The sequence below is a fragment of the Conger conger genome, chromosome 3 (assembly GCF_963514075.1).
Source record: "Conger conger chromosome 3, fConCon1.1, whole genome shotgun sequence".
Lineage (NCBI taxonomy): Eukaryota > Metazoa > Chordata > Actinopteri > Anguilliformes > Congridae > Conger > Conger conger.
In genome coordinates, this window is record NC_083762.1 from 42,005,855 (window position 1) to 42,021,298 (window position 15,444).

The 15,444-nt window shown below is 44.1% G+C and overlaps 1 protein-coding gene across 4 annotated transcripts in view; it reads right to left on the bottom strand.

Moving 5' to 3' along the window:
* znf385b (zinc finger protein 385B) overlaps positions 1-15,444 on the bottom strand; it is a 115,093-nt gene that overhangs the window by 18,283 nt on the left and 81,366 nt on the right. For 3 of the 4 annotated variants that reach the window (XM_061235688.1, XM_061235689.1, XM_061235690.1), the window contains one exon: positions 14,309-14,451. In XM_061235688.1, the coding sequence (XP_061091672.1) occupies positions 14,309-14,451 (143 nt within the window). Of the gene's footprint in view, positions 1-873; positions 951-14,308; positions 14,452-15,444 lie in introns of those variants that run through there. The other variant, XM_061235692.1, reaches the window with a different exon arrangement.

Consider the following 15,444-nt stretch of genomic DNA (forward strand, 5'->3'; position numbering starts at 1 on the left):
GCGTGGCACATTACCGCTACGTGTTAGCCTAGCTCGCTGAACACCTGCAGGAGCAACAGGCAATGTGCTGGCCTTCCCTGAAAGAACGGGTCAAAACTGCAGATATTATTTTCGCGAAACAACAGTCAAGCAAGTGGCTTGGTTAAACACTAGAGGGAACAAGTAGACAGCACACCACAGTTTAATTTGCTGGGCAGCTGAGATCAATTTCAAATGCTGGGATGTATCAAAAGGAAACATAATCACAGAAACAAATCTGTACTTGGAAGGAACACATTTGTGTGTATGGGTGGGGAGGGGGACTGCATAAAGGCAGATTTTTTCGCAAAACCCGCACTAAAGTCTCACCACATATTTATCACACCTGTATGAGGCTATGGGCCTGAAAAGAAATGTAGAAACAAAAATACCCCCCACCATGCAGTAGAATGTCAGTGTTTTTCCAATACTTTTACAGAGGGGAAGCATTCATGAATGGCAAACTTAAACGCAGAGGACAAACGTCAAGGGAAATCCATCACGATGAAGGATGTCGAGTCATTCATAGCACAGAACGATTTTAATGAGCCTAAAAGGTACTGAAGTGTTTCAGCATTCATGCATTTTTCAACACAACGGGGCATGCTGAGAAGGTAAAACATCAGAAAATGACTGAGCATCAGACTGAAAATGCAACACGTTGCACAGCGATTTCAATGCATCGCACCGCAAGTCCGCGTGCGTACACACTCTCCACAAAGACTTTCACTCGGCTTCCATAAAAATGCTGCAAAATCCGCGAACACAAAAATGACGACTGGATTATAAACAACAGACGCGTTCTCCTCGCATCGGGAGAAAGGCGACGGAAACGACCGGGCTAGAGCGGAGTACCTGAAACGCGCGGAGGATCTCCATAACGGCTCGGCTTCCAAGAATTCTGGCGGACAGTGTCCTGCGCGGAGGAGTCGAGCGAGAGATCTGAGCAGCACAAGGGTACTTGCTCTCTCTCCCTCTCTCACTCCCTCTCTCTCTCTCCCCCCTCTCCCACACACACACAAAGTCTGCCTGACGATCTCTCTGGGCCACTCGCTCTTGATTAGCCCAGAATGGCTGATGAGCTTTTGTAAACAGGAGAGCAGCAGGGTGTTGTTTGGACACGGCAAGAATCAGGAACCAAATGCATAAAAAATGCATACCTTATTACTCAAACTCTGGATGGATTACTTGTGAGTGGGCGGGGTGCGCTTGGGCTTCCTTTAACTAATAAGGGCGCCCCTTAATTTCAGGAAAACCAACCTTTTCATCTGGTGTGTTCCTATGCCCACAGCAGTTACTTTGAAGACACTCAATTTGATTATGTGGTGACACGGAAGACACAAAAAAATGACAGATGGCCTTTTGAGGGCACTAATGCACCACTTCATTTCAATGTGAAGGGATATTGAGCGGCCAATGATTGCACTCTGGATGAAAGGGGTCGGATACTTGTATGAAATCGAATTACCAAAAATGCAGAGAAAGGGTTGTGGCTGTCCCCTGTCCTTGACATAGAACTCGCCGCAGGGTCCCCTGCTATAAAGTCTTCGATAAACGCGCGTTTATGCGGGTTAACAGCGGGAAAACTTTTATGTAGCAGTCTAAAGTAATTACATTTGTTTTATTGGCTTATTTTGTATTTTGTGTAGATGTATACTCATTAGCCCTGGAGATTGACATTTTGTGTCACATGGGCCCTATTAATTAGGCTTACATTTCACATTTAAGTAGCGCAGCAGAGTGAGGCATCACACTCACTGTCAGTTACACATCTCCTGTCATTTATGGCCAGTCACTTTCCCAAAACACCCACTGCTTTATATAAATAGCCTCAAATTCCTGCCTCCTCAGCTCGGTTTGGGTAGTCCAATTAATTAACAAGTGGGCAAAATGAATAAGTAAATAAGAGCATAAAGGATTCACCACAGAAACTGAAAACCGCAGAACAGTCTCAGTCTTTGATGGGATTTGGGGTTTGTTGGGCTGTAGGAATCTGGGTTGTGAATGGCAAACAGCAACTAGACAGTCAGCATGTAGACGTGATCCATGCTCTGAGCTGCGAATGAAGACACACAGAGAAAGAGGATATTAAATGTGCAGCAGCCTCAGAGAACCCTGCAGAGAGCGTAACAGTGATAGAATAGCATGCCGCTGCCAGTCTTAACGGTAGACTTTACAGACACATTGTGCTCATCGGTGTGAGTTGGATGTTAAAGAGGTATCTGCTTTTGCTGGCACCAAAAGTCAGCCTCAGTAAGCAGGTATAATAGTCTGGAGACTTCATGTTGTAGGTTCTTTGCTGAAAAAAAAAAAGAAAACACTGGAAGAAAACACCACATCATGGCAATGTGGATGAAGGAGAGTTTCAATGATGTTTCAATGTTGCTCAATGTTGAATGTTGAAAATATATCTTATATCAAATACATCCCATTCTACTATTAGTATGCCAGTGCAATCCAAATAGAAAAACGTACGTTGCCTCCCTCATGTTTCACGACATATCCTCAGGAATATTGTTTGATTGTCAATAGTTACACCACTGTAACAATGTTTTTAGTCTTTGTATTATGTATGTATTTACCCCACGTCAACAGAGTAAAAAATGATCCACCCTTACCAGACCCCCTGTATAAAACCACTTAATTGACTTTAAAACCCTAAATCGGGGGGTTTTCAGTCTTTTCTGATCCAGGGACCCCCTACTTAGACTCAAAGGCATCCAGTGGAACCCAATAAAAAAAACCATTTTATCAAATCTATATATATCGATTGCATACCAAGTCTGGCCAGCAACTCCTACAGTACCTTAACGGACCCACAGGGGCCTGCTGTTTTAGGAATAGAAGCAACCTGTCACTCATCAAGAAATCAGTGAATTAACTGTTTTACTTATCCACAGTCCAGTTTTACTAAAAGTAAAACTGACCGAACAATCTGGTCAGGCATGAACCCAGCGAGCCCAACCCTCACCCAGGAGGCACTGAGACTGCATGGACAGGGACATCACAATAGATTTTTTACTGCAATAGATGTGTGGTTGCTTATGTTTTCATAACTCCAGAGTTTAAAAAGACTCAAAAGACAAGCTTTGCATCCTGACGGTGCATCACTTTTTATAAAAATATAAGAACAGCAATTTTGTAATGGTCACTCCAGGAAAAGTAATTGAATGTCATGATTTGGGGTTCAGTACTGTTAACCCCTTCATTACCACCCTTTTTCTTGACAGAAGCTAGAAAATTACATCCCCAAAATAAAAAGGTTACTATTCTTAAACTTTTTACTACAGGCATAAGCCTGATGTTTACTGAGAGGTAACCCTTTGAGGTTTGTTGTCAGAGTCAGAATTACCTGAGCTCTCCTCAGACAGCAAGAGGTCGATAAGATCATAAAAAATAAGTACAATAATCACAACAATAACATTTTGTATACTAATATTGTCAGGCACCAGAACAGCAGTTTGAAAACGAGAGTCCAGGCAATGGTTCAATAACCGAGCAAACGGCCCAGGAGAACCAGCGTACGGCTGACCCCAGGGTGACAGGCAAGACAGGAAGAGTGAGCCCACTCCAGGACTTGCAGTCGCTTCAGGAATGAAGAGCCGGCTGACAGGAGTGTCGTCCAGGACAGGACAGCTTCTCAGGGCTTCCTCAACTTTGCTGACGATGTCAAGCTGCGTGGCAGCAACCAGGGCACTGAGTCGGGGGAGAGTGTAAGGAGGCCGGTAGATGAGGGTAAAGTTAAAGTGGTTAAAAAACCACTGGGCATGGCGGGGGTTGATTCTCTTGGCCGACCCCAGGTACTCCAGGTTGCAGTGGTCGTTCCTGACAACGAAAGGGATGGGCACTCTTTCCAACAGATGGCACTATTCTTTGAATGCCAACTTCACCGCCAGGAGATCACAGTCACCAATACTGTAGTTTTTGACAGTAGAGGAGAGATGGTGAGAGAAGAAGGCACAGGGATGGACCTTGTTGTCCGGGGACCTCTTGGAAAGTACCGCTCTGACTCCTGTGTTGGAGGCGTCCACTTCGAGGGTGAACTGTTTCTCGGGGTCAGGCATGGTCAGGAGGGGGGCAGAGCACTTCCTGAGCTCAAAGAAGGCAGTGTCGTCTCCAGGGGTCCAGCCGAAGCTAACCTTGCTGGAGGTCAAGGCGGTCAGAGGGGCAGCAACAGTACTGTAGTTACGGATGAACCTCCGGTAGACAGGGGCAAACCCCAAGAAGCGTTGGAGCTCCTTGTGGTTGGTGGGAGGAGGCCAATTGGCTATAGCGGAGGTCTTTTCAGGGTCCATCCCGATCTGCCCCCTGGAGACGACAAAGCCAAGGAACTGGATGGTGGAGTGGCGGATCTTGCACTTCTCGGCTCTGACGAAAAGTCGATTCTCCAGGACACGACGGAGGACTTGACGGACGTGAGGGATGTGTTCTTCCAAGGAGGCAAAGAAGATCAGCATGTCGTCCAGGTAAAAGAAAACGGACTTGGATATCATGTCCCGGAGGACATCATTAATGAGGTTCTTGAAGACAGCGGGGGAGTTAGTGAGCCCGAAAGGCATGACCAGGTACTCATAGTGGTCACTGGAGATGTCGAAAACCGTCTTCCACTCGTCCCCCTCATGGGTGCGTACAATGTGGTAGGTATTGCGGAGGTCCAGCTTGGTGAAGAACTGGCAGCCTTGCCTTGCAGAGACGAGAAAGCGGAAGAGACTAGCGATGCAAAGAATCAAAAAAGAAGCCAGCCCCGCCTGGAGATGAGGAGGAATGGATCAGCCCAGCAGTCAGGGACTTGTTAATGCACTTCTCCATGGCGTGAGTTTCGGGAGCAGACAGGGAGAACAGATGACCTCCAGGGAAAGTGGTGTCGGGAAGCAGGTCAATTGCACAGTCGCATGATTGGTCAGGAGGCAGAGAGCAGGCCTTGCTGAACACCTATCTGATGTCGTGGTAGATGGGAGGGACGGAGGACAGGTCAGGAGGGGTCTTAGAAATGACAGGAGAGGAAGCGGATGGGCTGGAGACAGATAAGAGACAGGCCTGGTGACAGTTGGGGCTCCAGCCAGTGATGGTTCCCCGGACCCAGTCACAGTCTGCCCAAAACCACAGGAATGAGGGGAGACTTCATCACATAGAAAGTGATTTCCTCCTGGTGGTTTCCAGAGATCTTTGGCAGGAGAGGTGATGGTGATGACTGTGGCCAGGGAGACGCCAGTGAGCATGTTGGTGCATAGAGCTTGGGAGAGTGTGGAGGTGGGGATTCCCAGCTGTGGGACCAGAGTAGGGACGATAAAGTTGGTGTTGCTCCTGGAGTTGATCAGAACTTGCATTTGCTGGCGAACCCCCTCCCAGGAGATGAAGGCGAGCAGGGTGGAACGGGAGGTTGAGGGAGTTGGATCCATAGTGGCGCCTGTCAGGAACCCCTCTTTGTCTTTTAACGGACAGGTGTCGACACAATGACCAGGTTCGGCACAGTACAGGCACAGGCATATGCCTATCTCTCTCTTGCTGGGAGAGACGGGTCCGTCCCAGCTGCTTGGGTTCGGGTGCTGGTTCAGGGTTGGAGGACTGGAACAAGGAACAGGAACCGGTTAGAGGTAATCAGGTTCCCGGCCACGTCTGGTAGCACAATATTCCCTCAGGCAGGAGTCCACTCAGATGACCAGGTCAATGAGGGTGTCGAGGGAGGTGGGCAGCTCACAGGTGGTCAACTGATGAATGATCTGCTCCGACAGTCCATTCTGGAAGGCCCCAAGAAGGACGGTGTGCCCCTAACCGGCCGAGGCCATCAGGGTTCGGAACTCATTGGAGTAGACTGAGACGGAACGATCGCCCTGGCTACTATGGTGGGATGCGGAAGAGCTTCCACAGCAGGTCCCGATACAGCCCTGTCGAACACCCTCTTCATGGCTGAGGTGAAGAGGGTAAAGTCATAGCACTCCGGGGCAGCAGAGTCCCAAAAGGCTGTTCCCCACTCTTGAGCTCTGCCAGACTAGAGGTAATGACGTATGCCACACGGGAGTGTTTAGTGGGGAATGTAGATGGCTGTAGCTCGAATATCAGCAAACACTGGGACAGGAATCAGGCGTAGTACCGGGGTTCTCCATTGTAGCACTCCGGTGGCGGCAGGCGAGGCTCTGGACAGGCAAGGACAGGGGCTGTGGGGCTTGTGCGCCAGCCAAGGTGGCCACATGGTGGGTAAGATGAGCCACGTCTTGGTTGAGGGTGCGGAGTTCATTCTTGTGCACTCCGAGGTGCTGTCCCTGCAGTCTCAGTGCCTCCTGGGTCGGGGTTGGGCTCGCTGGGTTCATGCTTGGCCAGACTGTTCTGTCAGGCACAAGAACACTGAACCCAATAGCAAGACCACAGGAGATGAAGTTAACATAAAAGTCTGTATTAATGTCAGCTCAGTCCTGAAAACAAGAGTCCAGGCAATGGTATAGGCGGCCTATAGCCTAGTGGTTAAGGTACATGACTGGGACCCGCAAGGTCGGTGGTTCGATCCCCGGTGTAGCCACAATAAGATCCGCACAGCCGTTGGGCCCTTGAGCAAGGCCCTTAACCCTGCATTGCTCCAGGGGAGGATTGTCTCCTGCTTAGTCTAATCAACTGTACGTCGCTCTGGATAGGAGCTTCTGCCAAATGCCATTAATGTAATGTAATGTTCAATAACCAGGCAAATGGGTACAACAAGGATAATCCAGAGAATGGTCAATGTCACAGGCCAAGGGTGGAAAATACACAGATAGTCCAAACAGAAACAAAATCCAAAATCAAAATCCGAGAAGCCAAAGGGGGTCCAAATACAGTGTGTCAAAACAGAATAAAAGGGAAATCCAAAAAGCAGTAGTCAAAAACAAAACAGGTAGCACAGGACATCAGACAGAAAATAACGCTGTTAAGTATGGCAAAGGCTCATCTGGCAAAGAAATACACAACTAACAAGCACAAACGAGTAACAGGTGGAATGAATGACAAGAGACAGGAAGGAAATACAAATAAGACACAAAATGGAACACAGGTGAAAACGAATAATGAGAGTGAATGAAACAGAAAACAGACTACGGTGAGCACAGAGGGTAAAAATAAATGAAAATGCTGGAGACTTAGACAAAACAGATAACAGAAAACAGAACCTGACAAATATATTCATTGAGGTCCATTGATTGTAGTTTTTGTCAAATACCAAACCCCTATCAACAATTCAAACACATTCCACAATTGCACATGCTATTTATTATTCAAAAGCTGTTCCTTGTTTATAAACATACTGAATAATAATAAAATATTTTGAGAGTATATTTATATATACACTGATAAAATGGGGTCACATCAATGAAAATGCCCTCTATATTGGAGTCAAAGGTGTTTTCACGGTCTTCCTCACTCGAGAATACTCGAGAGGCTAGAGAGATGAGAGATTCCGTGGAAGTCCTCACAAGGAAGTCCCCTATTTAGACATAGGCATCACAACATGATTTTTTTGTCGTAAAACGTCAACGTTTTTGGCCATAAAATCTCAAGAACAGTTTTTTCTGTTGCGCAACAGTCTCAGCGTGCATATTGAAAATGCTATAGTATCACAGTTACGCAGACAAAAACATGCTGTGTTGCTTCATGCAAGCCTAACAAACTATACATTGTTGGAAACTGAATGTCATTCGTTAAAATGTTTCTCAGTCGTGATTTCAATACCATACCACTAATCGGTTCTTGGCAAAGCTGAACTTCTACTGTATTTTTTACTCATGGATGGGGCTCACGCCTTTACTGTGCAACTGGATAACCCATACTAGTCAGATAAGGGCTCATCCTGTTCGAGAGAGCCTATAAAAAATGTATATAATCACAGTCCTATGTACAAGTACTTTTGTAGTATGCAAGTATGCAACAGCGAAACGGATAATGATAATCCCCCCAGGGAAATTGTAAGCAAACAATGGACATTCTGTCAAAGTTTCTCAGAGTTAGCATGTTTTTGGAATTGCATTATTATGCAGTAGGTTCCCTGGACACTTGCCGTGAAAAGGACCCCGACTACCTAATTTCATGTAGTACATGGACTTCCATAATGCAGTGAAGGAAAGGTCCCCCCGCACTTGTTTTGCCTCACATGTTACAAAATAAGGAACTGTTTTTGCTAAGTAATGAAATCTTAAAATAGGTTATACAGATAGAACCGTGTGTTTTAACGCTTTCAAATGGCATATCCTGTTACCATAGCGATTGAAAAGTGCAATTCCAGATTCAGCAATACCCACCCCCTTCCACCATGCCCCTGAACTCTGACTTCATGCACAACATCCGATCATGTGTGTTTCAAATGCATGAGCTTCATGCCCATAAACACCATGCTGAGCCCCAAAAACTCTGTTGTGTCCAATATGATATGGTATATGCATTCGCAAGCCAATAAAAACAGACTTACATTGCTTTCTGTATTCATGTGGATATAATATAATTGCAACCACAAAAAAATAATCAGACAGACAAATTCATAATTTCCAATCATTTAATGATGCAGATAGCAGCACATATTATGATATTTTTAAAATTGCTGAGACAGATTTTCTTAATGCTGTCTATGCTTGCATTGAAAGCTGATTATTAGCAGTGATATGTTATCCCTGCTGGCTTAAAGATTGCTGAGCAACCATGGATTAGCACTTGATACATTTGCTGTTGAATTTTTGCTACGAAGGATTCTCGAACCTGTTAATCCCTCGAGTGCTAATATAAGCTTGGCAAGATTGGTTTACACTGTACAAAGATACAGTCCCCTCCAAAGGTATTGGAACAGCAAGGTCAATTCCTTTGTTTTTGCTATACACTGAAGACAGTTGAGTTTGGGGTCAAAAGATGTACATGACCACAGATCCGAATTTCAGCTTTTATTTCCTGGTATTTTTATCTAGATTTGGTAACCACAGAACATATCATCTTTAGCATCAGACCACCCCATTTTTATGTGAGAAAAAGTATTGGAACATGTGACTGACAAGTGTAACTTGGTGCTCAGATGTATCCTGTTAGATTGATTGGTTCAATAGTTCTGAATATATACTCTTGGTTTTAGCCTTGGGTTTTGCCTGTAAAGACTGCATTTGTGTTAGAAAAGATGAAGCAACATGAAGACCAAAGAGCTGTCTTTAGGATAAAAGCAAGCCATTTTGAAGCTTAGAAAAGTGGGGAAAGCATTGCACAAGCATCGGGGATACTTTGTACAACAACTTGGAATTTCCTGAACCACTGGCGTACTGAGCAACAGATATCGAACAGGTTGACCAAGGAAGACAACAGCAGTTCATGACAAACATTGTGAGAGCTATGAGAAAACCCCCCCAAAATATCAGTCAGTGACATCACAAACAATCTCCACAGGGCAGGGGAGAAGGTATCTTAATCAACCATTTGAAGAAGACGTAGAGAACAGCAATATAGAGGCTATATCACAACATGCAAACCACTCATCAGTAGTAAAAATTGGAAGGTGAGAAGTACAGAGATCAGCCACAAAAGTTCCTGAACAAAGTTTTATGGACTGATGAGACCAAGATTACCCTCTACCAAAGTGATGGAAAGGCCAAAGTTTGGAGAAAAAAGGGATCTGCTCATGATCCAAAACATACAAGCTTATCTGTGAAGCACGGTAGAGGAAGTGTCATGGCTTGGGCTTGCATGACTGCTTCTGTGGGCTCACTAATCTTTATTGATGATGGAACTCAAGATGGTAGCAGCAGGATGAATTCCGAAGTCTACAAAAACATTGTCTAACAATTTACGGAGAAATGAGTCCAAACTTGTAGGAGGAACCTGTAGAAGGTTTTAGACTGGCCAAGTAAATCACCAGACCTTAAACCAATTGAGCATGCATTTCACCTCCTGAAGAGGAGATTGAAGGGAAAACTCCCCCGAAAGGGGCTGCAGTAAAAGCCTGGAAAAGCATCAGAAAAGAAGAAGGCAACAGTTTGGTGATGTCAATGCATTGCAGGCTTGATGAGGTTATTGCAAGCAAGGAATATGCTACCAAATATTAAGTCTTATTTACTTTCGTTCACTTAAATACTCTCTGTTCCAATACTTTTGCTCACCTAAAAATTGGGTGGTCTGACAGGTGCTATGTTCTAAGTATTTTAACATATCTTGGTGTAATAACTGAAATGAAATTTCTGAATTCTTGTTCATATTTCTATCTCAACCCCAAATGTATTCAATACTTTTGGAAGGAACGATAGAAATAGTTTATGCTCTTTGCTTAAAAATAAGCAGCACATTCTATAAATAACATCAATTAGTGGTAAAAGATCCATTACGGGGACACTCTGACAACAGGGAAGCATGCAATTAACAACTGTCAACAGACTGCAAAGCTGCAAATGTTCAAAACATCAGCTTCTACACAGAAAAGAAGTTAGAGCACTGGCAGATTGAGGCTATAAAAAGACAAATATCAAAATAATATACAATAAAGCTGCAAGCAGCAATGAAGGGGTCCAAGCAAAACCATACAATATTTTGTGGTCCAAGCATTTGTGATTTATAAGCATTTCTGTAAAAAGCTACATGCACTGAAGGTTCATTGAGCTACTGTGGCCAATTACTTTGATGATGGAAATTTTCTGCAGATAACGTTAGCCCCTCAAGTATCACCCCTTTTCTTGACACAAGCTTGAAAATGACATACCCAAAATGACTATTCTTGAACCATTTCGACTACAGGCATACTCCTGGTCTCTTCTGAAAGGTAATCCTTTGGGGTTTCTTTTCCTAGAGTCAAACATATTCAAAATATTACAATATAACTAATATTACAAAGTTACAGAAGCTCAAATACAGTGAAAGTGGAAGCTTTTTTTCTCACTGAGAAGATTTTCCGTTTTGAGTGGATACAAGTTATTATGAATGTGGCTGTGGCCACAGTCACAACATTGGACGAATCTCCTTTCAAATGTGATGAGAATATCATAAAAAAATTGCATTCTGTATGTTTTTTCAAAGCTATGTCTAGACAGTTTTCTAAATTGTCTAGACAGTTTACTAAATTACCAAATTGTATAACACATTTTATCCTGCGGCGGCACGGATGGTGCAGTGGGTAGCACTGCCACCTCACAGCAAGGAGGTCCTGGGTTCGAATCCCCGTCGGCCGGGGCCTCTCTGTGCGGAGTTTGCATGTTCTCCCCGTGTCTGCGTGGGTTTCCTCCGGGTACTCCGGTTTCCTCCCACAGTTCAAAGACATGCACGTTAGGCTGATTGGAGAGTCTAAATTGCCCGTAGGTATGAGTGTGTGAGTGAATGGTGTGTGTGCCCTGCGATGGACTGGCGACCTGTCCAGGGTGTATTCCTGCCTTTCGCCCAATGTATGCTGGGATAGGCTCCAGCCCCCCTGCGACCCTGATCAGGATAAGCAGGTTCAGATAATGGATGGATGGATGGATTTTATCCTGCACTTCCCCCAACCTGTCACCCTCCCCCTACCTCTCCATCTCAACCTCCCTCTCCCTGTACTTTCCTCAGGCAGCAACAGGTGGGAAATTCATAAAAAAAAGTACAATAATCATATCCTGTGTACTAATATATTCATTGAGATCCATTGATTGTCGTTTTTGTCAAATACCCAACCCTCATCAACAAATCAAAGATATTCCACTATTTCATACGCTATTTATTATTCCAAAGCAGGCTGGCTCCTTATTTATAAGCATAATGAATAATAATACAATATTTTCATTATGTATTTTGATGTTCACCAATATAAAATGGGGTCATGTCATTGAGAACGCCCTCTATTGTGCAGTCAAAGGTGTTTTCACTGTCTTCCTCAGAAATACTCACTCAGATGAGAGACTGCTCCAAAGGAAGTCCTTTTGACGGAGGCTTTGCAAAATAATAATTTTGTGTCAGCAAGAGTATTGAAAATGCTAAGGTTGTTTTATGCAAACCTAACAAACTATACATTGTTGGAAACATAATGTCATTACCCTTTTGATTTGTCATTTCAATAACATGCCCGTTGTCGATTCTTTGCTGAGCAGAAGTTGTACGGTATTTTCTTATACACGGATGGGGATAATGCATATAATTTGCAACTGCATTACTGATTTTGAGAAGAAGAAGCTTGTACTTGGGCTCATCATGTTCCAGAGAGCTAATACAAAACAGAGATAATAGCATTCCTACGTACTACTTTTTTAGAAGTATGCAAAGGCAAAATGGACAACAATTATAAAATTCTATGATAAAATAGATAGATCATAAATTTATATAGCACTTTTCTAGACACTCAAAGTGCTTACAGTGATGACGACCTGGGTGAGGCACAGCTGCCATTTTGCTCCAGAACCCTCACCACACAGCTGAGGTGTGCATTTGGTTCGCTGGACCCTTGTGGAGACAGGGACACTGACATTACCCTATTTTTGTAGTATGTCGATTTCCAAAATGCAGAGAAGGTGAGGTCCCCTCACGCTTGCTTTGCCACCCACAAAGTGAAGAACTGTTGTTGGTAAAGCAATGGCATCAAAAAATATTGGCCCTGGGCCAGTGAGACTTAAGTGTGAAAAGGGGAGTGTCTTCTGAACAAATCTTTTTAATCTGCATGCCAATATGTCAAATAGTCATCGGGGAGATGCTGTATAAGCATTAAAAAAACTTTATAATGACTATTTAGTGTAATTTTGTGAAGCTATATGGGTCAGGAGTTCTATGCTGCTGTTCATTCAGCATTTTCAGGTGTCTGTTACAAATCTTACACAAATCACTTGGCACTATACTTACACTTACTATAAACCTGGTGTGCGGTAACCCATAGTTGATGAAGACTAAAAATTGTATGTTGGTGTAGAAAGAAACCCTTTGTGAATAATGGCTAAAAGCAGTATGCAAAGAAAAACCCTGATACATTACCTCATAGTAGCCTCTTTGAAAAAAATCTACAGATTTACGATAAACTAGCCTGACAGAGAGCACCAAAGGATCTTCAAAATTCCACATTAATGGATTAATTCCTGTTGTGTCGCCATGCTACCCAGAAATGGCAGAATAAAAATGAAAACCAGTAAAGTACAACAGGGTTCCAGTGGCTTAGTTGCTTGGACCCTGAATAAGCCCTCCTGAGGCTCATTACCTTTTCAAATGTTGGGAGGGGGGAAGGGTCAGTTTACTCGTGCCAGATTTCACTCAGATAACCACCACTTCCAGTCTTCATGTCGCCAGCTTGTTTGTAACTTTTTTATAGTTCTGGTAATCACAATTGCTCAAAGCACAATCTAGTGCATGTTTGTGTTCATGCCAAAGTGTCTGTTAATTGGCCACTTTCCAATCATACAAGCCAAATGGGGAATCCATACACATGCACACACAAATGGAAAGAGAAAAAAACATTGACTTAAGCTATCAAGTGCTTATGAGAGTATCCGGCTACAGTTGAAAAACAAACGGAAATTAAAATAACCAGTTCAATTACCAGAACATTTCATTTGGTAACACCATTATGGTGAAACTGCATAAAACTGACTGCAGTCAAGGCTTTGATTAAGGCACTTCATTTTTCATTGGCAGCTATTGAATGATTAAAAGAGGTTTTTTTCCCCTTTTGTTCCCAGAGCGAATGAGGCATGGTACGCTCAACTCTGCAAAACAGTGTTGACAGGCTGCCATGTCCTCAGGCAGGGTTTTCACTGACAGCTCTGAAAAGCATCGACGTCCGTCCCCCAGCGGGGCTGAGCTACAGCCGGCAGAAAGGCTAACGCTGGAGAGCACCTCTGCACAGGGCAGTGCAGGGTGAAGAATGCAGGCCAGCGTAGTGTTAAAATAGCACGACTCCTGGATTTTCTCTCCATCTAGTTCTAATCCACCAACTAACCACATTCACCAAGCATTCTGCTTTCGGCAAGATAAAAAAAAAATGATTTGGGGAGATTGGTGTTGGGATAAATTCAAATCAGCGTTCAGCATACACAGAATCCATGTGACCTTCCCCAACGCACATACACATATGCACACACACGCATATGCATTAACAACACACACGCACACGCACTCACACAAACACAAAATAATTGTAGCAATTCAAAATTGAATTGAAGGTAATCGAATACTGAATCATTTTCCAGGTAGCCTGAACCAACAAAGGCAGTGCAATTCATCCTATTTGTCAGCCTCGATTCAGAATCAACCCATTTCAAAAAAGCTGGTGAGGAGCATTCTGGAATTTCATTCTGGAAGTCATGAATCCCAAATCACTCCTGGGTGTGAGCAAGCTGGCTGAGATAAGACGAGAGCTGACACTTACCGTATTGAAATTGGGAAAGAGTCCCACCGGAGACGTAGCATCCACTGGAAAAGGCATGAAAGGTTTCATGTCCAGTGTGGACTGCATCATCAGAGATGGAGTTTGCACAGCAGTGGGAAGTGGGTTGCTATGGCATGAACTTCCTGTGAGATTGAGAGTGAGAGAGAGCGAGAGATTGAGTGAGAGAAAGAGAGCAAGAGAAAGAGAGCGAGCAAGAGAGGGAGAGAGAGGCAAAGAGAACGAGCGAGAGAGGGGGGGAGAGAGAGAGAGATGACAACTCAATCAAAGCTTTGGAAAATGTAATCAGGAAATGCTAGGGCATCTCTAGTGTGGAAAGTTTCTTTCATCCCCTACATGAAGCGCAACATTTCCCACCCTGGTGTAAAATCCAACGATGACCAGCTTGAAATGACCAGCTGTTTCAAAACATAGCTTCAGCTGATCAAACCAGGTTGAAGATGGAGCTGGTCTGAATTGGTCAACCAGCTACCAGCAGTTTCAAAAACTTGCTTGAGTAAGCCCTGCACATAAGCACATCTGACACAGGTGGAGACAACAGGCTGACTGAACAGGAGAAGGAAGCAGGGTACTGTCCGCCGTCTGCACAATCAATGGAGCTCAATGTAGCCTCGGACACAAACACAGGCTCGCGGCGGTTAGGTTACCTGCGCTTTCAGTACTTTGCTCTATTAATCTGCGTTTACCAGTGAAATCATTGAGCTATTTACACAGGGCTCTGGAAGCACCATAATTGAAGCTCTCTGTTGTTTGCAGACTGTAGCCTAGTGGCCTGACCTGGATGGTTAGTGGTTCAATCCCCAGTGTACCCATGATAAGATCTGCACAACTGTTGGGCCCTTGAGCAAGGCCCTTAACCCCACATTGCTCCAGGGTAGATTGTCTCCTGCCTAGTCTAACTGTAACCAACTCTAAGTTGTGTTGGAAAAAAGCGTCACCTAAATGAATGTAATAATGTACACTAACGCTGATACCTCCAGGCTCATCAACGCAACCCAGGAAAGGAGCACCGTCAGCAAAAGCACAAGAAGGTACACGTCTTAAAAGATAAAAATTTCCATTTGAATGCGCAGACTATTCATAAGAATGTGTACATCAAGGCTAAATGACTGCAATGT